We start from the raw sequence: 26,311 nt of genomic DNA, 5'->3' as shown, positions 1-26,311 counted from the left end.
GAGGGTACTTAACACATTCGCAACCGCTGACGTAAAACTATGCCTTGTTACAAGGTATGGTTGATCACTATCGAAGTAAAATTGCGTCACCTTACAAGAGTATAGAAAGATGGTAGATGTTTATATAAATATACGTTACAAAAAGAGGAAAAAGGAGGAGCTTCGAAGAGGAATTCGAAGTAAATTTTAAACCAACCAAAAGGGAGAACCTTTCATCAAATCGATAACATTCCATTATACCATTATTAAGCAACCGATTAATATTTATCTACTATTCGGCCTCTTCTCCCAACGCAAATGAATCATTCGAACCGCGATATTCCCATAAATTATCCCCCTCCCACACCCTGTTACGATCCACCCTTTAACGAAGAGAACAAATACGTAGCAAACTGTGCGGCTATCGGTTCGCGAGGAGCAACGTGTACGACACAGAACGATCGGCGTAGCAAGCACGCGCTGCAACAACAACAAGCCGCGGCACAATCTGTAAAGAGAAGAGAAGAAATGAGAACCTGACGAAAATAAATCTTTTGCTCGAGACGTCGGAAAATCCCCGTACAGAGCCGTACCTCTTCATCTTCCGTGGATCTTCCGTACGGTGCGCTCGTCGATCGATCCTATCTCGCCCGTCGTCGATCGTGGAAGTGAGCCAGCCTCGATAATGCCGCGTCTACTTAGCAATTCAACCAATAAATTAAATATCGAAGGAGCCTGCAAGGAACTTGAAACGTTATCGTCGAGTTCTCGAGCAGCATCGTCGACCAGTACACGTACGCAGATCGGTACGCATCTCGCATTCTCAATGACTGCCATTAGCTGTAATTATCCGCGAGAGAAAGAAAAAAGAATTCGCGAAGGCATCGCGAGCACGCGTGGGTGTTCCACTCTTACAATCGTTCGGTGCGTACGCACACGCTTCCTCCTCTTTCATCGTCAACTTCTTCTTGTTCTTCTTATATTCCTCCTCCTCCTTCGATTTCTTCTTCTTCTGCTGTTGTTACTGCTGTTGCTTCACCTCCACCATATAGGCAAACCGGGCCTGGATACGCTTGCTCTCCGTTAATTTATTTAAATTGCCGAGTACCAAGTGGCATGTGGTACCAAACGATTCGAGCCGGTATTGTCGGTGAGCTCTCTTGTTATTTATCGGCGCGAAATTCCGTTTCAGGGATTTTCGTGGCAAGTCTGCCGGTGAAACCTGCACACAGGTTTACCACGTTTTGCCTTTTATCCTCGAGCATGGTTCGCGCTTCCACCATTAAGCCACGGTGAACACTATTGCTCATGGGCTATGGTAGTAATGGTGAAGTATAAACAGTAGTTCGATATCGAAAGTGGTAGACGCATTCTGGTTTCGATCATTAGGAACGTTCCAAAAAGAGAAAGATATGAAAAGTAGTAAATAATGAATTTTTATTTACGTTGATTTATAGTTTCGTTTAAGGCAGAGACATCGTCGTCGTATGCATAGGATGAAAGATTTCTTTGTTAACGAACGGATTATTCCGCTGCTCAAATATGATATTTAATTATCGTAGTTCATTCTTCAAGTACTAACGATGTAATACATTATTGTGATAATATTTTCCTGGCTAGTATATTCCTCTGGTAATTATTCTTTATTCAACTTGGAATAGTTTATTAAGCATTTTCAGTAGCAGTTTTATCAAATGATCGCCGATTATATATTTAATAGGCACGTTCAATTAAGCTACAATGCTCTTTCGTTATCTTGAATTCTTCACATGGTTTCTGTGGAAGACTAATTATACGACTTTTATGATAAAATTTTCCTTACCTTTAAGGAATAATACTGAAATCGATTTCCGTGAAATTTATGTCACTGAATATTGCAGAATGTGCCATAAAACACAGAACGATAGTGCCACAGAGAATCAGATTTTCAAATACGATACTTTGTAAATACTAAACGTCATTAATGTAGTTAAATGTAGTATATATTATTCGATTCGCATCAAACAATCAAGCACTTACGAGCGAAACTTAACTGTATAACGATAGTAACGTTATATGAATACCACATTTATCTTGGAATGCAACATCGTACGTTATGAACGCCAAATGGTACAAGTAAGAATGGATGCACCGCGTTTAAAGTCTGTTAATTATTACAGTTAAATCCCTATATCTTTAGAACTAATTACACTTTCGTTCCAGATACACACATAAAAACATTTCGCTTCTTCTGTACAACCACAGTTTATTCTACGTTTCGAATCATCATTATTATTATTGCAAGTGACTACTATATCAAGGAATTTCTTCATAAAACTGAATGATATCTCTTTGTAATCGTTATAATAATTTAACATATTATCATCCGAAAGCGATCGATTTGTAGAAAAAATGAGAATCATCGTCAAAAAGAAGAAGTAAAAAGTTTTTCGATCTAGCCCGGCAATCTAACGATTAAATCCCGAGCGATTTCGATAATTGCTTTCTGAGTATGTATATATATTTATGACGATGAACGAAGAATGTCTGCACATAGTAAAATTATAACGAATGCAACATGGATCGAGCGAAACAGGTTGAACAATAAAAAAAATGTGCGCGAAGACCCCTATGATTCATCTTTTGAAGAAAGAGAAACAACGTGCCTCGAATTAATTCATTATTTTATTTACTTTATTCTATTTACGTTACCTCGTGCTCTGTCCATGCAACGGAATAAAATGAACCATTTTTATAAATAAAAATATTGATCCATTATTCTATTTACTTTATTTTACATATTTACGGTGTATATGCAACTCCGATTCAGGCGTACATGCAACGGCATAAATCGAACTGTTCTCATAAATACTTGGTAATTATATTGTATGACCTGAAAGGATTATTTATTGTTTCTGTCAGTAGGAGAGGAAGGTTCCTGTCACTTTCTACTTCTTCATACTTTGCATCCTATCTAGTCAGCTGTCCCTAATGACTGTTAAATACGTCATAGCGTGTGATTAATATTCCAGACCGACCCTCGACGTTGTTCTTGCCGAAGAAACGGAATACGAAGCGCAGGAAAAAAGAAAGGAAAGCTACAGTCCCTTTCGTTTTCGTCTCTTTTTCGTCTTTTCTTTACTTTCGTTTTTTTCTTTCCCTTTCTTATAAAAAAGGCATATCCTGCAAACTACTTTGATCCAATTTTAAGTTGGTTGTATCGTTGTTGACAATAGTTGAAATCATATGTCATGCTAATCATGCTAGTGAAACAAGTTTATCTTCACACTCTGATTATTATGGTACGATGACGGATGTTGTATCTGGAATTATCCTGAATAACAATTTCCGTCCTGTTCTACGGTGACACGAATAAAACGGCCATGGTAAGAAAAAATGGCGGCGAATGCGCGTCATAAACTTTTATGGATGAAAGCAATAGCATGTATATATATATTATAGTTGTTTAGTGATTAAGTTCCCAATCGTGTATTTATAAGGAACTTGTAGTTTAGTACGAAAGATACCTGAGCAAACAGTTAAAAATAATATATTGCAATATATTTTACATCTCCGATGTATACGTAGCGTGATTGTTAAAATTTATTGACTAGGAAAATCAGAAAGTATGTTCTATTTATATCTGCCATCAGAAATACAAAAGATCTACTAAAAAAGATTATTCTTTAAATCGTTCTTCCCAAATTCCTCGTTTCTCGTTCGTTTCATTACACTGTGAAGGGGTTAAATAATACATATCTCTACAATTTCTACCTACTTATAAATTTTTATATATCTTTATACACAAAGAAAAGAACGAAAGCTTATTCCTTATATATTAAACCTTATAAATTATTCGGAAGAAAGGTACGATTCTGGACTGAAAAAAAGGATACGTCCGTTTCCCGGTTCTATGTTTCCCGAAACATTTTTATTATTATATTATCCATTTACAAACAAGGCTTCGTGAGTCCTACGATTAACTAATACAGCTAAGCCGGGAAATAAAGGAGACGGATCTCAGGAAAATTGGAATTCCATCGAACTGCTACGACCAATCGACGGAATATCGCGCGATAAAAATTAATATAACAACGTCGTTTGCTACGTGGAATACGCAATGCCGCTAAATGTCCAATAGGAAAATACCCGTCAACGTTTCAACCCTTAACGCGGTAGTTAAGTAACCAAGCTTATTACTAGGCGCTACCATTATCACTGAGCTACCATACGTACGAACGAAAGTCAAACAAGACCCAAGGATCGTGCACCGTGCATACGCTTCCAGCTTTATTATATAAAAAAGAGAAAAGGAACGCAACGCACCAGCGGCGAAAGGTGCTCGCGAACCGTACACACAATGCTCCCTTCACGCTTCTCTGTATACCCTTGTCTTATTCTCTTATATTCTCTTTTTCTTTCTCTCTCTCTAACATTTTGTTTCTTTTATATACATACTCACACGTGCACACACTCTTTCTCATGCTCGCTCTCATTCAAAGATATACGTTTAAGTTACCACCTTCTTCTTAAGCAGCATCGTCGACAAGGTCGTGGTTAAGTCGATCTTTGTGGGTGGGCCCTGCAAATCGATCCGCGTTTCACACGTAGAACGCCGCGAATCGTCACTGTCTCGCAAATCGTGACGAGGCGCGTCGCCTCCAATTAATTACCTTAATTGCAACGAACGTTACAAATGTTTCAAAGAGGTACGGCTCCGTCGAGAGAGAGAGAGAGAGAGAAAGGGCCCTGTCGCGTCGTTCGGCCCTACCCCGAGAAACGTTTGCAAGGCATGGAACTGATCGATCCCATCGCGACTCACATCGCTCGAGACTTTGTATTGATTTCGTCTTCGATGTCGGACCTCTCAGCAGAGAGGTACTTTTGACGCTTAAAACACGGAATAGATATCATTGTTTGTCATTAGAAGCATTCAAATTGTAGCATATAATGAAATTTCCAAGAAACTAAACGATGCAGGATAAGAGAAATTTTGACACGCGATAAAGCAAACAATTTCGATAACGGTCGTTAAGGAACCTCCGTGTTTCAAGAATTAAATTACAGTTAAAATGTCATGCTCGCTATTAGCTAGATCGATTAAATTAAAGTATGTAATCAACCTACAACTATTACAAATAATGCAATTACAAATAACAGAGCAGAATTTGACAAATTTCATCCCAACATCAGGTAAACATTTAATCTACCGATGATATCTTTTAAAAAGACCTGTAAATAAATTGACAGTGAATACATACTTATCGAAGGTATTGCTATCACCGCATCCCTCGAAGCAAAAGTATTTCAAAGTAGATCGTTCTAAATTATCACATTTGCGTCATTCTAAATTTTCACGTGAGCGAATTAATTTTATTTTATAGATTATATTAAATTTCTTTCCTTTTCGTAAGCTTTACCCTACCACTTCGGACACAATTCTAGTACCATTTCTGACCAGTGACTGCAACTGTTGCGCAGCTCCCTGAAACATAAAGAATCAATAGGAATATTATCGAGCTCTATAGTTGAGAAGTATTATTTTTAAAAAACTGATGAAAACTGTAATAGATAACAAATTCATCTTTCTAAATTATGTGCGCTAATCGACAGAATTCAACTATGGTTGGGTAAACGTAATTGGACGTAACGTGACAGGAACGTCTGGCTGATTACCATCTGTTTCCTTCATCATCTATCAACGAGCGTGAAAAACGCGAGCAGCGAGGAAGTTAATGAATAACGATAATAAGAAAACAACTTACGCTTATCGCAGCACCGAGAAATTGACTGAATGCTCTGGTAGCACCAAATAATGCGCTATTTCCAGAATTATCACCGGCTGACTGTGCCGGCGTGCCGTAATTGGAGAAAGAGCTAAAGAGAGGTGGTGGATACGTAGAGCTTGGTGACCACGTTGTAGTGCGTATCCTTGGTCCTGAGGTTGGTCTCAGTGTCACCGTCTTTTTCGTGGTATCCGTTGGTCGGGTTGCAGCAGTAGATGCCGGCCTTGTCGTAATTGTCGAAGACTCGCTAGTAGGGGACGCAGTCGGAGCAGAGGTGACGCTCTGCCCGAGACTCTGTTACAAGACCAGCAATTATTTTCTTTCATCGCGCCCCGCTCTTTGTTGCCTCGCGCTTTGCCCTTGTCATTCGATTAACTATCGCCGAGCTCGCGTCTAACTGGACCAATTTGTAAGAATTATATCAAATTGTTTCGTGTCGTTAAACTTTCCGTTATTACACTCTATGCATTTTTGCAATTAGAAAAATATATCATTCCAGGGTATCCGGATACCTGCTTACTTTTTGTGTAAGAAACAATTTGAATAATGTAATTTAATCATAAAAATTGATGTTCAAATATCCTAAAGTTTCCCACATCAGTTTAGTTATTTCAAAAGTTCTTTATCTTCAGGTTACTTAATTGAGTAAGCTTAAGTCAGATAAAAATGGTCATTCGAAGTAAATTGATATAAAGACTATCGTGATTAATCAAAGTAATGTTATCTGAAATCAATAACTATATTCTACGAATCGTATATTTGCAACATGTACTAAGTACATTGCTGCCAAAATTTCAGCACGTTACAAACTATTTAATTGATAACACTTACGGCTAACTGGAGTTGCTCTCTAATATTATTGGCCGGAGTTGGTGGTTCTATACCCTGAGCTTTCAATAATGCCGCCAACAAAGCGGCGTTACTGACTTCTACCGTCGGTGATGGAGTCGTTGTTGTTAAAGCTCGACCGCTTAAGATCGCTCTTAAAAAGGATTGATCATCCTGAGTTAATCCTGATACTTTCTTCGAGGAACCAGTTTTATTATCTGTAACAAACGTAACGCCACATCTGATACCAATTGTTTCCGTGATCGTATTATTACAGAATTTCAATCAATTTTATATAACATATCCTACCGTACTTTAACCTACTGCTACAAGTATCGTTTTACGATACTTACCCTGTTCAACAGCTCGCAGAAGCTCAACTATGAACTTTGCATCTTCTTCGGGAGAATAGGTCGACGTCACCACACCAGGCAACCTCGGATTTGGATTATTAATCAATGGTTGATCGGTGGTCGAGATTGTAAACGGCGTGGTCACTGATTTTTCCTGTACGATTGAATTTGGACTATTTACTTGAATTTTCGAAATGTCCACGGCCTTCAGAGTCGCACTAGACGGAATTGTTGTCGTTTCTAACTTTTGCATGGTTTGGATTGGTTTCGGCATAATATTAACCGACTTTTGCGTGGTTTTTGGCACCGGTTTAGCTTTTACAGGCTTCGGAGTTGTCGATGATCCGAATAAACCTCCACCGAGGAGAGCCTGCCACAGAAGTCCACCAAAGCCTAGTGGTGCCTGAGTGGTGGTTCTAGGTCGAGAAGTGGTTGCTAGTTTAGCTTTAACAGTTACAGGAGCTTTAGTGGTGCTTATCAAAGTCGTTTTAGCCGTGGTCGAAGGAGAAGCTGTGCTTATTTCCACGCTTCTTCTGGTGCTAGTGGTTGTAACTGGTTTCCAAGTCACTTGCACGGGTGTCAAACTACTAATTACTGGTCTTTGACTGGTTGGTTGCTGTGTTTCCACTGGTTTGCGCGTGGATGTTGAAACTGTAGACGCTGGAGACAAATCGATTATTATTGGCTCAGAAAGAGATGTCGTTGCTGACTTGTAAATCGAGTTTGGCGAAGCATTTTCGATACTGATAGCTTTTGGTGATCGAGTCGGTCCCGGATTTTTCAATGCCAGTTCCAAAATCTGAAAATAAAATATGGAAAGAAAGTTAGGAAATGACAGTTCTGTTCTACACTGCGCAGATTTAATAATGCTTCTCTTTAGGACACCGTATATACGTGTATATGCATGTATATGAGGTATTTAAAACTGGATACCCGTGAAGGTATGGTATGTTTTATTTTATTCATTGATCAGAAAGTAAAACACAATCGAATCAAAGCAAATTTCACGTACAAAAAAGGTTTCGCTTTCCTGTACTTCATAAATCTACAGGAATATTCGGAACTTTAATACGGTCATATTACGACTACTCTTTTTACAAGTCAAATATTTCCAGGAAAAATATTCTCTTTATTTCCCACTACTAATTTCGTTATACGATAACGATGTACATACTAATAGCGTTATCGTCCAATGGGCTATTTATTGCTATTATATTAATGCCATCTACGCACGCATTAAGTTCTGTCGACAGACAACGTTAACGAGAGATGACATATTGAACGGCTGTTGCGAGGAATAGAGAAGGCCGCTGGCAAGGACGTTCCAGTCCATTCACCGTGACTGGTCGATCATATGATTGCGATCGTCGCAGATCCGTCATTATGTCTTTCCGAGAAGGGCGTGACTAAAGATAATCTGCGATCTACCGAATTTTTCGTCTTGTACGACTTCCATCGTTGCAATTTTATTTATACGTTGTGCAGAAACACGAGAAAGAAGTTTAGTCTAGAAGCGAGAAAAAAGAGAATCGACGTGATGTAGCTTAGAAGCTGGAGCTCGATCTTATTAGAAACAGAATACAATTCGTCGCACAGTCATATAAAGGAGTGAAAGGATCGTTTAACGTTAGCGACGCGGCTTGTTCCTTGGTTTTCTCCTCGAACGATCATTGCATTTTGTATTCAAGGAAGATCACAAGTTTACTAAGAATCTTATTTTTAAAATTTCTTCTACTTCATATTTTTAAAGAAATGTGATATCCTATGTAGTATAACATATGTCGATCGCAACAATTTATTCATTTATGTGTATAAAATATAGTAGTATCACATTTGATCAAGGTCGAAATACAGTAATATTGTTTCGATTGCGATTTACTTATTATGATATACTGAATACTTCGTTTTTATATTTTATGCACTATGTAATTTATTGTACACATTACTTACCTTATTTGCCAAGAGTTGCTCCACTTGTGTCAGTGTCTTCTGACTGGTACTCCGCGAATTACTCTGTAACTGTGTAACAAAAAATATATGTATAATATACATAATATTTTACAGAAATTCGCGAAGTTATTAGAAATACGTATAAAAATTTATCTACTTACCAACGAATTCAGGAAGGCCAAATCATCGAACGTAGTACCAAAAGCATTCTGCTGTCGCGTATTCAACAAATTTTTTGGTAAATTAGATGAATTTATTTGAGAAGAAGTTGTTGCTTCAGAAGTAGCTCCTGCCTGTGACGCAATCATCACCCTTTGAACAATTGTTGGTGGCTCCGAAGTGATGGTAGGTGCTGCCATCGTGGTAGTTGTTGGCGTCATTGTAGCCACTGTTGTTGGAGTCATTGTTGTACTTGGAGTGGTAGTTGTAGTGATAGTTGGCGCCATTGTAGTTGTAGTTGTTGGTGCCATCGTAGTAGTAGTTGTTGTTGGTGTCATCGTAGTAGTAGTTGTTGTTGGTGCCATCGTAGTAGTAGTTGTTGATGCCACTGTAGTGGTAGTAGTAGTTGTCGTTGGTGCCATTGTAGTAATGGTAGCAATAGTAGTAGTAGGTACAGGAGTTGTAGGTGTAGTTGTAAATGCAACAGGCGTTGTTGGTGGTGGTGGAGGAGGAATGGATCCTATGTTACCTCTTGGAACTCCAATCGTATTAGAAAATGGAGTAAAGACTTCGACAAATGGATTGATCGGACGAGCTAAGGCTGGGCCATTTGGTTCTGACAAATCGTCCTGAGAACGAGAATCATTTATATAATTTCAACGAAATATATCTATAATAAGTAATATGATATAAATGAAGTATAGAAAAAATAATGCTTTTTCAAGGAAGTACGTAATTGTAAGTTGATTCTGAAAAACAGTGATTCGAAGGTAAAATTTAATGAATACGAACCAGTCTGTTAGATGCCACTGAAGCTGTTATTACCGGCGAGGAGGTAGTAATACCAAAGATTTGGTCCAAAGGATCCCTCCATGGGAATCCAGGCGGAGCTGTGACTCGACCTCCTGGTTGATTGTTCAGGAGATTCTCAAATGATGGTACAGAAGGTGATGGTCCTTCGTTTGCAGCAGTCTAAAGAAAATAATATAGATTGATACGTATATAATTTAGAAATTCAAAATTATTATTTCACGAATAATAGTAAACTTTGATTTCCAAATTTTAAATATTTTACAAACAAATCAAAACCACCCAAAGAATAATATTTCGATAAAATATGCAAGATGAAGATAAGGAGCCGTTGAATTCCTCTCATTCCTTTAACTTACAGCTACTGAATTTATATTCACACTGAGAACGCGCGGGTTAGAGGTGGAAGCCCCATCGGTCCAATAATTGACGAACTTGTCCTGAAACATTCGACGTTGCTCTTTTTTTTCGCTGCAGAGATATGTTGCAGCGCTGAAAGAATCAGCCGCAGCATCGTTGTAAATCATGTTCTGTCTCTCTTGCTTTCTTACCTGTCCGATGTACACGGAGCTGCGTTGACCTCCGGCCTCCTTCGTCCTGGTGGCCTCGTCCCTCTCTCGATCCTGGACGATACGACCGCCCTGCGAATCGGTCGGCGGTCGACCGGTACTTACTATCGGCGTCACCGACACTGTCCTCATTTGCGTATTCAGCAGGGCATTGCTCTAAACAATGCGAAACCATACACGTTCTTTAAACCTTTCAAAACAAACTTACATCTCAAAAACGATACATGAGAAACTTGTAATAGCGAAACTTCGATCGATCGTTCCGATTTCATAAATAGGAAAAATTAAATGGAAAAATAAATAATCATAGTACAACATCATATTCTTTTTTCTTTCTTTTTTTTTTTTTTTTTTTTTTTTTCGAAGGTGAAGAAATCCGTATAATAAAAGTGCAGTGATTCTCATCTGCTTACCTAGTAACGTGATAATAATAAATAAAAAACGATCGATTAATATTTCGCTATATTGGACGGGCCTCGCTAAGTAATCGGTGGGAATGAACGATGAATGAAAATGAAATATTTCTCAAATCCTGTTCCGAAGAGTTTATCGAATACCATAAAATTATTAATTTCTTTCTTCATTTTTCTCATTTTTTTCTTTCCCTACTCTACCATATTTCGCAAAGAGAATTTAAATTTCAAATATTACAATTTTCTGAACTGAAGTAATCGACAATGTAAAGTGCACCTTCAACTTTACTAAACATAAAGTGCGTTTCAAAGTGCGCGGTGCATAAAAATAACAAACATGCGACATATATAAATAATTATTCACAAATTTACAGTGAAATTATACACAACTCCCCATTATACAAATTAAAAAGTTTTATGTGGGATGAAATAACACGTTGAAGTAGGCATTGGATAAATTCTTTTTACGACGATACCGAATCGAAAGAACGAATTAAAACAACGTGAAGTAAGAAACGTAAAGAATTTAAAAGAGAGATAATAGATATAATTAATCCACACGAAATTGGAAAATTAGTACTACCAAAGAATCTACTTTAACAAAACCAAAGCGTTAAATAAGAAGCAAGTGTTCTGTGCCATTATTACCATAAAAATTACGATATTAACTATAAGTAACGAAAAAACTGTCATAAAAAATTTACATACATATGTGCATATAAATACAAGACATAAAGAACACAGAAAAGATGTATATAAATGAAAAATAAAATAAATCAACAAATCGAATCTCAAATATTTACAGAAAACCCGATATATCTAAACAATTACGAATATTTACATCCTAATCCATACACTCAAACGTAGTCAGAATTTTCCAAAAACAAATTTCACCCTTTTACACTTTATGCAACAATGACACAATAATTTTTGAAAAAGAGGCAAAAGTAACACGCGAAATGAGAAAGAGACGACTGGTTCATTTGGAGTAAACCGTATGTTCGCACGAGTTCGAGCGATGCACGCACGGCTAACGATCGATGATGATGAACAGGTGGAATAAGAGATACCATTTCGTTGGTGCTCGGGACACTAGCAGGGGAACCAAGTGGCCCCGTATTATCGGGTCCACCTCCATTGGGGCCGACGATCGCGTTACCAGTAAGGCCAAGATCAACGATGCTGGGGCTTTGGACGTTTCTCATCGGTTCAGCGACAGGTCTATCGTTACTATTGTACACCGGGCCTCGATATTGATTGTAAGTGCCTTGGTTAGCCTGGTTATAATACGGTCTGGGTGGTGGCCTGTTAGTGGTAGTGGAAGTGCTAAGTGAGAACACAACCTCGACCGGGTTCCTAGGTGGATCCGGTATTATCGTTCCATTCGGGAATTTTCGAACCAGCCTGCCGTCCGGGAAGATACCGAATATCACGTACGGGCTGTCCACGTTTCTAGCATCGATCAGGTTATCCTCTGGCCGCTTTCTCACGATCGTTTTGTTCGGGTAGATTCCGTACACTAGGTAGTCTCGTAGAGGGGCTCTGGTAGTCGAGCTTAGGCTGAAACGTGGGGCAGGTGTCAATCTGCTGCCGCCGAAGCGACCTAGATAAGGCATTGTGGAACTCTGAGAAGCTGGCCTAGGTGGAAGGCTGGTAGCTGTTGGCACAGTCGTTCCAGGGGTAGCTTGCATGGGCACGGTTGTTGCTTCCGTAGAAGCAGAAGTTGTACTCGTAGAGTCGTTCGTAGTACCTCCTGACATTGTGGTCGTACTTTCCGACGAAGCAGTTGTCGTCGATGTTCCAACTTCGGTAGATACGAGATTCTCTTCTATATTGACCGTAGTAGTTTCCGTCACAGGGGTGACGGTGATGACGTCCATTCTCGTCGTTTGAGGTGTCGATGTCCCCCCGTCAGGAACGCGTCCTGTACTCGTCGACGTCGCTGTCTCAGTCGTGATCGTCGTCGTCGTCGATTCGACCGAAGATGAAGTGGTTGTAATGAGGGGAACGTCGGGATCCGATGAAGTGGGAAATTCTGAGGACATTGATGAGACGATCGAAGTATCTGGGATCGTAGGAGTTGTGATCTCGGTCGTTTGGCCGATTCCCGAACCTGCCGTCGCTTGGGCGGTTGCTGATGTCGTATCCTGGAAACGGGCAACAATAGTTGGAGATTTGTTTTCAAGATTTGGGGTCGTTTGGGGGACGTTTTCGCTGGGTGCATTAGTAGTGGTTTCCATGACGGGAATTGTAGTCGATGTTAGCGAGAATTGGTTAGTAGTGACTCCCGTATCGTCAATAGAGTTAACATCCTGCTGCGCAGCGGTTGTAATTGATGACGCGGTGGCTTCGATGGTTTCGTTATCAGCGCTTTCGGTGATCAAAGATGCCAACTGAGTCGTGGACTCTGTTGTTTGGTTAGTTTCCACTTCTACGTCATTTACACGTTCAAGCAACTCTACTGTAGGTGCCAATGTGGTTTGTTCGAAGGATATTGAGGGTGTCACAGTGATCGTATTTACAGAGGAAGCGGTAGTTTGAAGAGCTACGGTAGTTATTTCGGGTTGAGTAGTAGTGCCATTGTCTGTCATAAGCCGTGATGTTACGGTTGTGAGACTGGTTAATGGTACGGAGACTCCTGTAGGTTCAGTGACACTTTCTGTAACCTGTTCGGAAACTATTTGTGGATTGGTTGCCGTGATCAGATTAGACGAAAACAAATCGAACGTGTCAGTGGTTAGCTCGAAATTCGTGGCGAATGTGGTTGTCGGTTCTGAACTTTGTGTGCTGGTGGTTGTCTGTGTCTGAGTCGTGGTATCGAGACTAGTGTCAGCATCCAACGATCCGCTAAGCGACAGAGTGACTCGTGGCTCAATTTCTGTCTTAAACGAGGGAGTCGTCGATTCTACGATCTCGGCAAGGGGTCCTAACGCTACTGGTGTGGTTTCGGTCTGTATGCTCTCTACTTCGTCATCGGACATGTTACTCCGAGGGGTTGTTGTCAGTGTATCTGTCAGATTTTCAGAAGATACGGTTGTAGTAAGGTCTACCTCATTCTGTGAGGGATCAACCGGAATAGTAGAAGACTCTACATTTTCTGACATGGCATTGGAGGAAAAAGACGATGTTTCTGCAACTTGGGTAGTGCTGAGTTCGTCGTTGGATAAGCTCGGTCGGTATATCTCGTTTTCCATTAAGTTATCTAATCTAGATGTGACGTTTGAATTTTGCCCGGCTATTTCTTCCTGATTATCGTTTATCTCATCCGAAAAAAGTGTTTTGGCAATGGACATTAACTCCGTTAGTAAAGTGTCGTTGGTGGAAGTGATCGTCGACACAGTTGTTACATCAACGCTTAACGGGGAAGTCGAAGAATCGTTTGAATCGCCTACAGTGGTCGAATCTGTGTCCGATACTGTCTGAAAGTCTTGTGTGATTGTTGTAGATGTTATTGTTGCTGGTGTTGTGGTTGTTATTGCACTTATTTCATCCTGCGTGGTGGTTTCCTGAGTAAATACCATTGTGGGTGACGAAGCAGCAATTGAATCTGCGCTTTGGGTAGTTACTTCTTCGATCGTTCTTAAACTCGATTGCTCCGTTGTAACCGACGCTAGGGTAGTCGTTCCCGATTCTTCTTGATTGATCGCCGTTTCATCCCTCAACTGCGACAGGGACTCCAAATTACGATTGCTACTCGAGTCTGGTATCACGTTCGATGTTTCCGTCGTGGGAGACAACATCGTCGTTGAATCTTGACTCGGTACCGTGGTCGTGGACATAGTCGCTTGCAATCGAAACAGGATATCCTGTGCGAGATCTATCAGCCTAGTTCGAATAGTGGACGTGGGTATCGCCGTAGTTGTCTCTATATCGATCATATTACTCGAATCTGCTTCGGTCGTTAGAGCATCGGTCGAGCTAATATCGGCTGTCTGAGTAGCAGTAGTATCCGACAGCGGTATGGTATTAGTCTCGGGATTTTCAGACGTTGTCGCTGTGTTGGTGACAGTTGTCGAAAAGGTAGTCGTCTCTATTGTATTCTGCGAAAAATCTATTCTTGACGTAATATCGATATTGCCAGTCGTACTCTGCGTTGCCGTACTAACAGTGGTGGAACTCGTATCACCCTCAAACTCGGTACTACTACCTTCGGATGTAGAACTAATAGTCGTAGAAGCATCCGTGATAGAACTCACGAGTTCCTGATTGGTCGAATTGTTGTCTGCCGAAATGGAAGTTTGAACATCTTCCGCACCTTCGACGTTCATCGTCGTTGCATCTGTAGACCGCAGAAACGACTCTGTGCTAGTTGACTCAGTGACATATATGGAATTGATGTTGGTGGAAGTTTGTTCCGTAGTGAAGGATGAATCTCTACCGATGGAAACTCGTTCGGTATTGGAAACCGATTCTGTACTGGTGAAAAGTTGTTCGGTACTGGAGGGCGATTCTGTGCTGGTGGAGGCTTGCTCGGTACTAGAAGACGATTCTGTGCTTGTGAAAACCGGTTCGGTCGTTGAAGGGGTTTCAGGGGCTCCTGTGGTAACCGCGGGGGTGGAGTTGTCCGGATCCTCGGGTAATCTCGGGGTCTGTGTGCTGTCCTGAATAGTGTTCGCGGTGGTGTCTGATGTCTGTGGGCTGATGGTTGCTACAGTGGGGCTTGTGGTGTCATTGTTAGCGTTATCGCCGATATCGTTAACGGCGGTGGCGTTAAAGTCTACCTGGGAAACACTGCCAGCTTGTTGTCTTTGCAGCTGTGCAATCGCGTTTCCCTGTAACTGTTCGTTCCTGATGCTGGCTGACTCCAATGCCTGATAAAGGGTCAAGAATCTCGGCTCGCCAGGACTTGAGACATCGATTGGTGGGGCCGAACCAGAGTTCTAGAAACAGAAATTACGTGCGTGCATGGGGTGCTATACATTAAATTCTGTGCCGAATCGGAACTGGTGACTTCCTTTTATGTACAGTTTCTACGTTGCGTCAATCGGTGTATTTACAATGGAACAAGGGATCTAAAGTACGCGTTGTTCGTTCATTAAGATCGACAGTTGAAAGATAAATCGATGTAAAACGAGGGATTATGAAAGTACATCGGTCATTTCGCAGATTAATTGACCTCATAATTGAGTGAGCATACACCATCTCTTGGTAGAAATACGAACTAGCTAAGGAAGAGGAGAAACCGAGGTTGCTTTAATGCATCAAGAAAATACAGCTATTAGCAAAGGAATGGTGAGCTAGAAACTCGTTCTCCGAGCGAAGGATCGTTTATACAGGCAATAGAGACTGGTTGCCCGCTCACTTTGATTTTTTCCTTTTTATCATAGCTGTTAATCCTCTCTCACAGAGGTCTCCAGTGATATCTCTTTAACAACAGTATCTTCGAACAACATTGAAACGTGATTCCATTTAACAAAAATTTTTAATATTTTTAGAAATTGCTAAGACCTGATAAAGATAACAACGATCAAACCGATTCAGAAATAACATATATCATACGGTATTTGTAGATTTTCACATGTCAGTTGACAAATGCATTAAGCAATATGAAACTAATTTAAAACCTGAATTCGGACAACTTGTTACAGAAATCCGAGATCGAGGCTGCATGAAGGAGAAGTGAATTCGTGACCTTAAGTCGCGTATCCTTATTTTCGTTCATAATGATTTTAATCCACCCACATGTCCTAAATACCATCCACGTTGAGACACTTTTAATGCAAACACATGACGCAGCGTTCATTTACTTTCACTCGTTAGCGCTTCGAACGCTGTGAAACGCGGATCACGAAAATTTGCCTATGTAATCGGAATGCGCTCGTATTAGAAAGTCAAGCCCCGTTACGTCGAATTTCAACAAAATGTTGCCTCGTTGGGAGTATAGTCACGTTACGTTTATTCAATTTTCATAAGTTCGTGGATATCATCGTGAGAGCATTCATTGAAGTCAGAATCGAACAAACCAACTTACATCGTAATCAGTACAATGATATTCTTTCATTATGATTTTCTAGATTTATAGTTTAGAGATCAATAAAAAAGTGTACTTTTGGAATGGCTATTGCTTCTCAATTATGGCATTTCTCTATCTACCTTTAATAATTCTGACAGTAATTTTGATATGATTCGAAAGAATAATTTATGGACGCGATTAAATAAGAACGAACAACTGCATGTCGCGTGCGATCCAAAAACCAAAATATTTATTATCAAAGATATGTATATATATATATGTGTGTGTGTGTGTGTGTGTGTGTGTATAATCTTGTATAACACAATATATGCATTATGGTGTAAGTAAAACAACGTAAGTAGCTGTACATATTAGTAAATGCAAACCCATGATAACAATTAGCATGAATCACAAAACTAAAAATAAACGTTAATCACATAAATGGTTATGTACTTTTTATTCGTTTTCTTGTGTTACTTATAATTTTTTTTTATAATTTAACCATAGAAAACGTTGCGTCTTCTGAACGAGAATTGTTCACACTATTGAAACTTATTGTGCGATACTCGTATCTATGTCGACAATACAAAATTGTACTAGCTGTATGGAATGGATAAAAAGAGATAAAAAGAAACGACTCTTAACATTATTGATAATATTTTAAAGAAAGCTCGGTAAGTATGATAATCCTTTGCGAACGATGAATCGTTATAATATTAATGGAAAAAAAAATGATTAATAATTATTAGTAGCGCGTCTGACTAAGTACAATCCGAATGATTAAATCAACGCAGTTTATTCGTATCGATGTCATTAGAATCGAGACTTCCAGACGGAGTTGTGATGACACCAATGTGATCGGTCCACGATGGTGGTGCGACTGCTCCGATCTTCTCGGCTACCTTCGTGGTGAAAACCTTTTAAGCACAGAAAAAACGACCACACTGACTCACTGTTAACCACCTACAACTTTCTTCTTCTGCCACGTAATCTTACCTCGGTAATCATCGTCACGATCCATTTCTTTCGCATATATACGACCTTCCATAATTTTTTAACGCTACTTTATAGTTTTCTTTTATCGAGAATGAACATAATATTCTTAAATTTTCTCAATAATATCCATTGAACTTATTGTGAAAATTAAGAAATTTGCGGTGCAATGAGATATGATGAGACTAAAGAGTATCTTGCTCGAAGAAATTAGAAAATGAATTTGAAGAATGTAGGAAAGTCTAACATGTTTATAACGTTTAATCTTTTGTTAATACTTCCTGAATGTTGTTGATATCTTTTTAAACATTTAATATCTTAACGATCTTACCTCTAAGGGTGTAATTGGTGTAGTCGACGAACTAGTAATCGATGGCACAGTGGGCTGATAAATATTATTTTGTTTTCTAACGAATAATTCCGCTCCTTTGTATCTCGCACTAAAGCGGGGTGGTTGTCCACTGGGGGTGACTCTGGGTGGTGAATTCTGTTCACAAACAACAGGATCGATTACTTAAATTAAATAAACGTTTTACCGACCTAAATGGAAATTCTTTTTTTAAATAAAGTTTCGAATTATTAACAAAACGAAAGACGATCGACATTTTAATTTTGTCAAATAATCAAGATCAATATTTACCACGTTGTTAACGTTACTGTAAGATCCGGAAAACACAGGCGTCTTGTTACCAAGGGAACTCAGCAGCGGTGCCACCGTGCTTCTCAGTTGCTCCAGCAGTGTACTGTTTCCGCTGAGAAACGTGCTTCTGGTCGGATTGAAGACATTCGAGTTACCACTGTCGCCGTTGCTGCTGCCGGTAATTCCTGGCGTCTCCTGCGCCGTCTCGTTCGCGATCTTCAAGTTTACCTGTGGTCCCTGTGCTACCGATCGAGGAGATATCGTGGAAGTCTTTAAAGTGGCGTGGTATTTTGTCGATCTCGGTGTGATGGCGATTCCTACACCGTCGACCTTCGTACTGGATTCAGTTAAAGTCGTGGGAATTTCTGAATGTCTTCGATAGGTCGCGGTTCTAGGACGAAACTCGATCTTTCTCGTCTGTGCAGATAAACCCTCCGTTGTCGCCGATTTATCATCGATAGATTTTACCGAAGACTTCTTCTTCGAATATCTGCTGGTAGCTACGGGTAGTTTCGTGGTAAAGATAGCTTGATCGTCCATCGTCTTCTTCTCGAAAGATTTCTCGTTGTTTCGTTTGCTGTAACGAGGTCTAAAAATGGGCTTGGTAGCGCTGGTAGCAAACTTCGATTTTTTTGTAATGTTCTCTTCTTGGGACGTTTGCGATTTGCTCTGTGTGGAGGAGTAGGATTTCTTAGGTGCCGACGTCGTGAAACTTTGTTCGATCGTGGCAGACTGCTCTCGTAATTTATTACGTGATTGATAGCTATAGGATTTCTTCGGTTTGATAGTAGTAACGGGATCGATAGTCTCGATGCGTTGAGTGGAGTAAAGCGAAACCTTCATGTTCTTGGTCGGCGTCGAATCCTCTTCCTTCGACTTCTTTCCTCCACGATCACTGGCTAAACGAACCCTCGTCGAGTCGATGGTTGTTGCCGATCCCTGTTCAGCGGAGGTTATCACGGACGGGTTCGTGGTTAGCACATACGGTTTGGTCGTTTCCTCCGCAATGGCTCTCTCTTCGATCGAGATCGAAGTGACCATTCGCTCCGCAATGACCCGCCCTTTCTTTAAACTATACGGTCTGCCGGTAACCTTTAAAGAATCGTCGTGACCTTTCCTCGAACTAGGAAGTTTCAAGGTTTTCACGCTGACCTCTTCCTGAGTGCTTTCTACGGAAGTGGAAGGCCTGTTGCGTCCCGATGCTGCGACAGCGGGCTTAGAGTATTTGGCGACCTTGCTCGTCTCATCGACCACCGGCACGCCGGTTGGTTTCCGTTTGCTGAAAGAGGAGGCCGTGGTTGCGTCGAGATCATTCTCCTCGATGTTCAACTCTGGCTTCACTAACCTCCTAGCCAGCTCCAGTTTCATCCTCGATCTTTCAGCGAACAGAGCGGCTGACGATTTTTTCACCTGAAAGGGTCGTTCAAACAGCTCCGTTTTAAGATAGTGGAAAACCGCTGTCGAGACTGAAGCCGGCTCCGGAAGCTCGAGCGGGAACTCTGTTAGTGTGCCACGGTCTCGACGAGCTTTCCATCGACAGGAGACGTTCTCAAGGTCGCTCGGAAAGCATACACTCACAACAGGTCGGGAAACGAAGGACGGTACCGATTCGATTATGGGAAGACGACATAGCGCGCGGCCGATATTTTCCTACATGAAGAATAGGAGCTTGAGGAAGCGTAGAAACGAGACGATCCAGGCCGCCATTTGACTCGTAACGAGCTCGAGCCACGATTTCACTGTACTGGACAACAACTGGAAAGTTTAATCAATGTTATCAGCACACGCGACTCGAGGATACATTTCATTGAGTGCGAAAGAAGGAGAGCGAAGTGTGAAAACGACCATTTTGTGAACGATCCATAGAGACGGTGACAAACGCGGTGACAAACTAATCGATGTACAAAATAACGCAAGCCTGGCTCCAATGAAGCTTTTCTTATTTCCATTAATCGTATGCTATAAAAATGAATGGTTAACTTCGTACTAATGTGAAACTATCTATCGTTCCAGTGAGGAAAAAAAAATCATGTATCATCTAACAATTATTCGAGGATGGTTCTTAAAAGCGCCGATCAAGCGATTAGCTGCGGTGAGGAGGTGACATAATTCAGTTTCCCGTACAGTCATGAAAGTTCTTCTGTGCTCTTTTTATACTGTAGTCTGGTTCGGTGTAAATTATAGCGAGTCGATTGCAAAACAAAAGAAAATAAGTTTGTAGTTTATAGATCTTTCGTTACTTGTTTTATTAATGAATAATGGGAATTTTGGGCATCGATCGTTTTATCGACGACGTAGAATGAAATCATGCATGTCCGAGAAAATCAGTTAAATTAATCGATTTAATGAAATGAAATAATTTTTCGATGTACTACTTATGGAGTTACTCTACATTCTGACCATCTATTATTGTTAATTTTGTTTGATATCTTTAAATACAGTTTTTACTTGAAGACAAAGGATCTTTACCACAAACTCAATTTCGATGTAATTACGAGACTGAAAGTCGTTCATTTGTTCATGGTTTCGAACAGAGGTAGAATGTATGATCCTACAGAATAAAAAATTTATTGACTCTGTAACAAATTGCGTTTCTCTTCTCTTACGTTTACTTTCTACCACGTTTAATTCTTCTTCTACCTTTCGTTCTAAAAAATTTACTGCTGAACATCCGATATCATCGGAATTAAAGATAATAAAAAATGCCGAAAAGAAATTCCTTGAAAGTAAACCCAACAACTTCTGGTTGTTTAGAAACCGATGATGCAATTAAGAAAATTATTATTTTATGTGAAAAACGTCATTCATGTAAATTTTATTCTATTATTCTAATGTGCTACCTAGGAAATTTTCCCACTTTTTAAAATTTTTAAAGCATTTATTCTTGTTTCCATTTATTATCATATGCGGTAAATATAAGAACAAATATAAGCGACAAATGTAGCAACGATTTAAAGTGAAAGTCACGAAGTTAAGACATCGTGGGATATATAGACGCTCGGCAAATACTTAAGATCATTTTCACAGGAACAAATTTTACTCTACATTCACGATTCATTATTTTCACATAGAATAATTTCTTTTGGCTGCTTTGCTTCATCCCTGTCATTAACCATTCCTCGTGTCTATAATGAAGAAGAAATTTAGAAGTCTAACCATCAATAAAATAGATATCTTACGTAGAAAACCTCTTCCAATAGAAGACATAACTCCGAACTCTACCTATCAAAGTTACCTTGCTGGGAATAAATCGGAACGCGTTATGTTCAGATAAGTCAAATAAACCTTCACTTTCTCCATCGAGAACCCAATACAAAAGCAACTGAACGAAAACCAAAAACCAGTTTATAAACTGCGTAATGCATGTAAGTCCTGAATAAGTCGGGCTCGATAGGTAAGCACATTTCCGCGATAAACGAAAGTAAAAATAGAAGTCCACTTCTGAAGAACGTTTCGATCAAAGTTTTATATTCGTTTGGACCTTGAGAGAACTCCACGTCGAGGATTCGTCGTTCCTCGTGTTAAAGGATATCGTTCGATCCAGTCGCGTTTGGAGGTGAACGATATCATCGAAGCAGTTGGTTACGATGATGTATCGCAAGATCTCAAAAGCATCTGATTTTACCAAAATCGTAAGAACGATGCAGATTTTTCACCAACCACCAGAGGGAAGCTTGTCTTTCAGTTGGCATTTCTTTCCCTTTGTTAATCGCGCATCATTGTCCAGTCTCAGTTGGTCGTCAATGATGTTACAAGCGAACGATTACATAGTTCGTAGCCTTTTACCTCGCCAACAAATTAGTGTTGATTCCAAGGCGAAACTTTAGTACATATATTCGTACGTAAATTGTTTTGAAGCTTTTTAAACATTGCGAAAATAGTGAAAGAAGAAGTATCTTAGACGATCACAGCATTTGCGAATATACAACAGAAGAATTATTTCTTAAACTATTAAAGATACAGTTAACATATAGATATTTACTGTTCTTCGCAAAACACTTTCAAGCGAACAATCTTTCTTAGTTAGGTTTGCGATAGTTTGAGAAATAATTATATAAATCAATCGTACTACGTTTACACATATATGACGTTTTCCTAAACTGCAGCATTTTATATAACAAAATAGTAGCTAAATAAAATTCACAATGACCAAAGCAAAACAGAACGAAACAACGTATTTAAGAATTTTCAAATACTAATGACATCGACATAAATATAGACCAAGCACTTCTATCGACAGATAATCGATAAAACGATAATTAAAAGCCGCTAATCGTTAGAAACGAGACGCATTAGAAACGTTTGCAGTTGGTTTCTCCTAAAAATGGAAGAGAAGCTCTACGAACGCATCGAGGAGAAGATGGATACATAGAACACAAGCGATCACGTAATACAATGATTTATCTGTAGTCTTACGCGTCGCAATCCTGTGCCATTTATCAACGTTAAGGGATTCACGACTAAAGTTTCATCCGTCAAAACATTTGCTGAAGCTGCGGTTTCGAGGTCGTCAGGATCGAACGCCATCGAGTTGTTCCTCGAGCGTCGACCATAGATATTCCTCTCTTGTTCCTACACGAATTGTTTTGACTTCAAAATGCAAATTACTGATTCCTTGACTATTACGATAGAAACAGTACTAGTGTCTATTTTATTGAGCCGTTGGAAAAAAATTCGCCAAAAGAAAAGAACGGTAAAGTGGTAATTGTGTGGTTTGTTACGTGCATGCTGATTAAGTTGTTTAGTGTTAGAAAATGTATAATACATCGTCCCATTTCGTCGCAGTCATCTGTCGTTTTTTAATTTTTTGTTTAGTCCTTCAGCGGTTTATTGTACCATTATTTTACAACAACGCAATAATATCAGTCAGTGTCAACGATTACAACGTCTACGTATTAAGGTACTGTCGTAATGAAAGCTGTAGACTGTTGAACTAGAAGAGAAGCATAGAAATGTATGTTACACTTTATTAATTAAAAAACAAGAGAGTCTTTGTTTAGATGCTGTAAGCTGATATGAAGGGCACTCTGAACTCTTACCTCCAATGGCGTTCTAGAGGTCGTTTTTGAGGCTGGTATTTTCGTGTTGGTATTCTTCTGAAATCATACTTTTCGATTAGGACACACCATATTCTTTCTAGAATTCTATCAATCAGGATAATAACGCTAATCGTTATACGCGTATTAAGTTTTTTCCATATATTGCATATATCATATGTATATTGATTCGGAAATAATTTTAAATATTTCACAAGACATAGAAGAAACTGTGTGTGAAACGTGTTTAAAAAGAAGTAAAGTGTTATATGACTAGTCGTTCGCGTGTAAGACTTATTACTTATTACACAATGAAATTAATTGAAGTAATGAGACAGTTGAGAAATCGTTCGTTCGTAATGGGAGTGACAACACTTAAACATTCTTTAAAGCTGAAAGCATACAATTTCTTGTTTTAAGTTCTCTATTCTTCGATTGATGCAGTTTTATTACAAGTACTATTCATAGTGTTACCACTTCCTTTGTAATTCAATAATTATGTTCGAGTACACATATCTCTCTCTATAAAGCTATCTATATTTCTTTTTATCTGATAAAACTGCAAACTTATAGGATATTTCGCTATTGAAATGTAAGCTTAATTCCAATTAAAAAATCCAATTAAAAAATAGAACTCACCAACTGAGTTAACCTCGCCTTAAACTCAGGCGGATAATTATCACTCTCTTCAAGTGCCGCGGTCACCTTGCCATTTCCAAAGGTTTTGTTGCCTCTTCTGTAGCTCTTGGTCGTGGTTTCAGCCACCGTGGAACTCTCGTCCGTCGTTTGCAGCTTCTTGAAGCCTCTTTTCGTGCCAAACGTGGAACTTTCGATAGTTGTTATAGCTTCGGTGCTGGTCGATTGTTCGTTGGATGGCACCACTTCGTTCGTTTGATCCCTTGGCGAAGGCACGATCGTCTTCGAAATATTTTCAGAGTTAAAATGAGCTGGTCGCCTCCTGAGCGTCCAACCTGGATTTCCATGCGACTGGGAATCGTTTTTCCACGAGACAGTTTTTCTAGACTCTGTCACGTTTGCGGATCCTTCAGGCGAGGGTTTTCGACCTCTGAACCCTAGTCCGTGATTGAAAAAATCCTCTTTCTGTTTTCTACCGTGACTTCCGCTTCTGCCTCTTCCTCTACCTCGTCCTGATGCTTCGAGGGTTGAAGCAGAAGTCGATAATGGTCTTGATGTTGCTCTTGGACTTGGTGTAGTCGCTAATCTTATAGTCGTACTTGTTATTTCAGAATCGGTGACTGTTACGTCGGTAGAAACTGTTGTATCTGATGCAACAGTTGTAGTAACATCTGTTTAAGGAATTTTTATTTAGATAATTTCTATTATAAAATTCTATTTTATTATATTCTTCTATAGATCTTCTATTATAAATTATATTTCTATAATTTTTATTTATATTAGTTGTATAATTTATTATTTATATAAACAAAATTTAATATTTTATAATATAATTTCATTCTTTACAGCTAATTCTAATTACATAATTAACTGTTACGTGTAAAACTGGATGTTTCACTTTCAAGTAAGATAAATGAACCTTTTTATGTACCATTAAAATTATTGCATTAAAATTCAATCTACAATCAGGTTATCAAATATTCTTTTAACAGCAAGACTATATTTAAATTATTATTAATGATTAACTAATTATCTCACCCATAGTAATAGGTGTGGTAACATCCGATCTTGACTTGCCTCTCGATCTTCCACGCATATCCTGAGTATCCTGTCTACGACTGTCGATAGCTCTTGGAGTAACATCGGGAATTCTCGGTCTCCTATCCGAAGAGTTTCTTTCCCCAGCCACTTTCCGCTTCACATTCCTTTCTGAAGCACCGTCCGAAATAGGTTTCGTATTATTTTCCACGTTTCTACCTCTAGACCTGGATCTAGATTCATTCACAGAATTCTTCTTGATCTCGGAACCTCTGGAACGTTCTCTGGAAACCGTATTCCTTCTCGAACTAACAATCTGTTCGTTAGCTTCTGTCGTCGTAGAATCACTGAACTTTGAAGATCCTCTTGGAGAAGCAGATCTGGATGATCCAGAAGCCTCGGAGTCGTTCGACCGTCCACGACTTTTCGATCTTTCGAATCCTGTCCGACCGGATCTGGATGATTCTTTAGCGTCCGATCTTCTCTGAGAAGCTACATCAAATCCAGTGGTTACATTCGAAGCTGGATTTCCTGTTTCACCTACAGTGAGAGGAATATCGACTCTTACACTTTCGGATTCTGATAAAAGAGGATCTGGACCTCTTCGAGCAATAGAATTATTTTCCGCATTGTTCACCTTCGATCTACCAGATCTGGTACTCCTTTCAATCTTTTCTGTAGTCGATCTACCTCTACTTTCTCTTCTAAACGAAGCTGTAGTGGTTTCAACGTCCCTAAATTTCTTACTGTTGTACCTTCTAGACGTAGGGATTTGTGTCTTTAGATCTTTCATCGAATAAGTCGTTTGAATCTTTCTTCCGGTTCTAGACCTCGAAGACTCCGTGGTTGCCAGGAACACGGATGGACCTTTGTTGTCCAATCTCTCAGTGACAGTTGAATTATTCGCTCTTCCATTGGACGTTCTTCGAGAAATGAATTTTTGTTCATTATTTTTTAACTTTGTTCCTTCGTTGCTTTCAGAAAAATATCTTTTGCCGTCTCGTCTGTTAATCGTTGGCTCTATCCTTTTAGTTTCCTCGAATCTTTTGCCTGAAGTTCTTCTCGGCTCGCTTGTGACATCTGTTGTTGTTGAAATACTTCCCCTTTCGGTCGTTCTGATCGTTCTAACGGTCGAATGTTCGCTCGTGTCGAACTTTGATTCTGAATTGATCACAGAAGCTTGGATCGT

At 39.5% G+C, this 26,311-nt stretch overlaps 1 protein-coding gene across 1 annotated transcript; it reads right to left on the bottom strand.

Moving 5' to 3' along the window:
• Positions 1–5,309: 5,309 nt before the first annotated feature.
• LOC132907923 (mucin-2-like) lies at positions 5,310–26,311 on the bottom strand (the record flags this gene model as incomplete). The annotated part of the gene is made up of 17 exons (XM_060961380.1): positions 5,310–5,443; positions 5,724–6,038; positions 6,576–6,790; positions 6,926–7,724; positions 8,876–8,944; positions 9,037–9,663; positions 9,827–10,006; positions 10,204–10,284; positions 10,396–10,569; positions 11,897–15,706; positions 18,104–18,259; positions 18,413–20,062; positions 21,648–21,734; positions 22,829–22,984; positions 23,452–23,508; positions 24,088–24,755; positions 25,123–26,311. Coding segments are annotated over 17 exons (10,302 nt in total), but the record flags the coding sequence as incomplete, so codon positions are not given.

Source organism: Bombus pascuorum, chromosome 6 (assembly GCF_905332965.1).
Source record: "Bombus pascuorum chromosome 6, iyBomPasc1.1, whole genome shotgun sequence".
NCBI classification, from domain to species: Eukaryota; Metazoa; Arthropoda; class Insecta; order Hymenoptera; family Apidae; genus Bombus; species Bombus pascuorum.
Note: the sequence above shows the minus strand (reverse complement) of the source record. Positions and strands in the feature narration are given on the sequence as shown.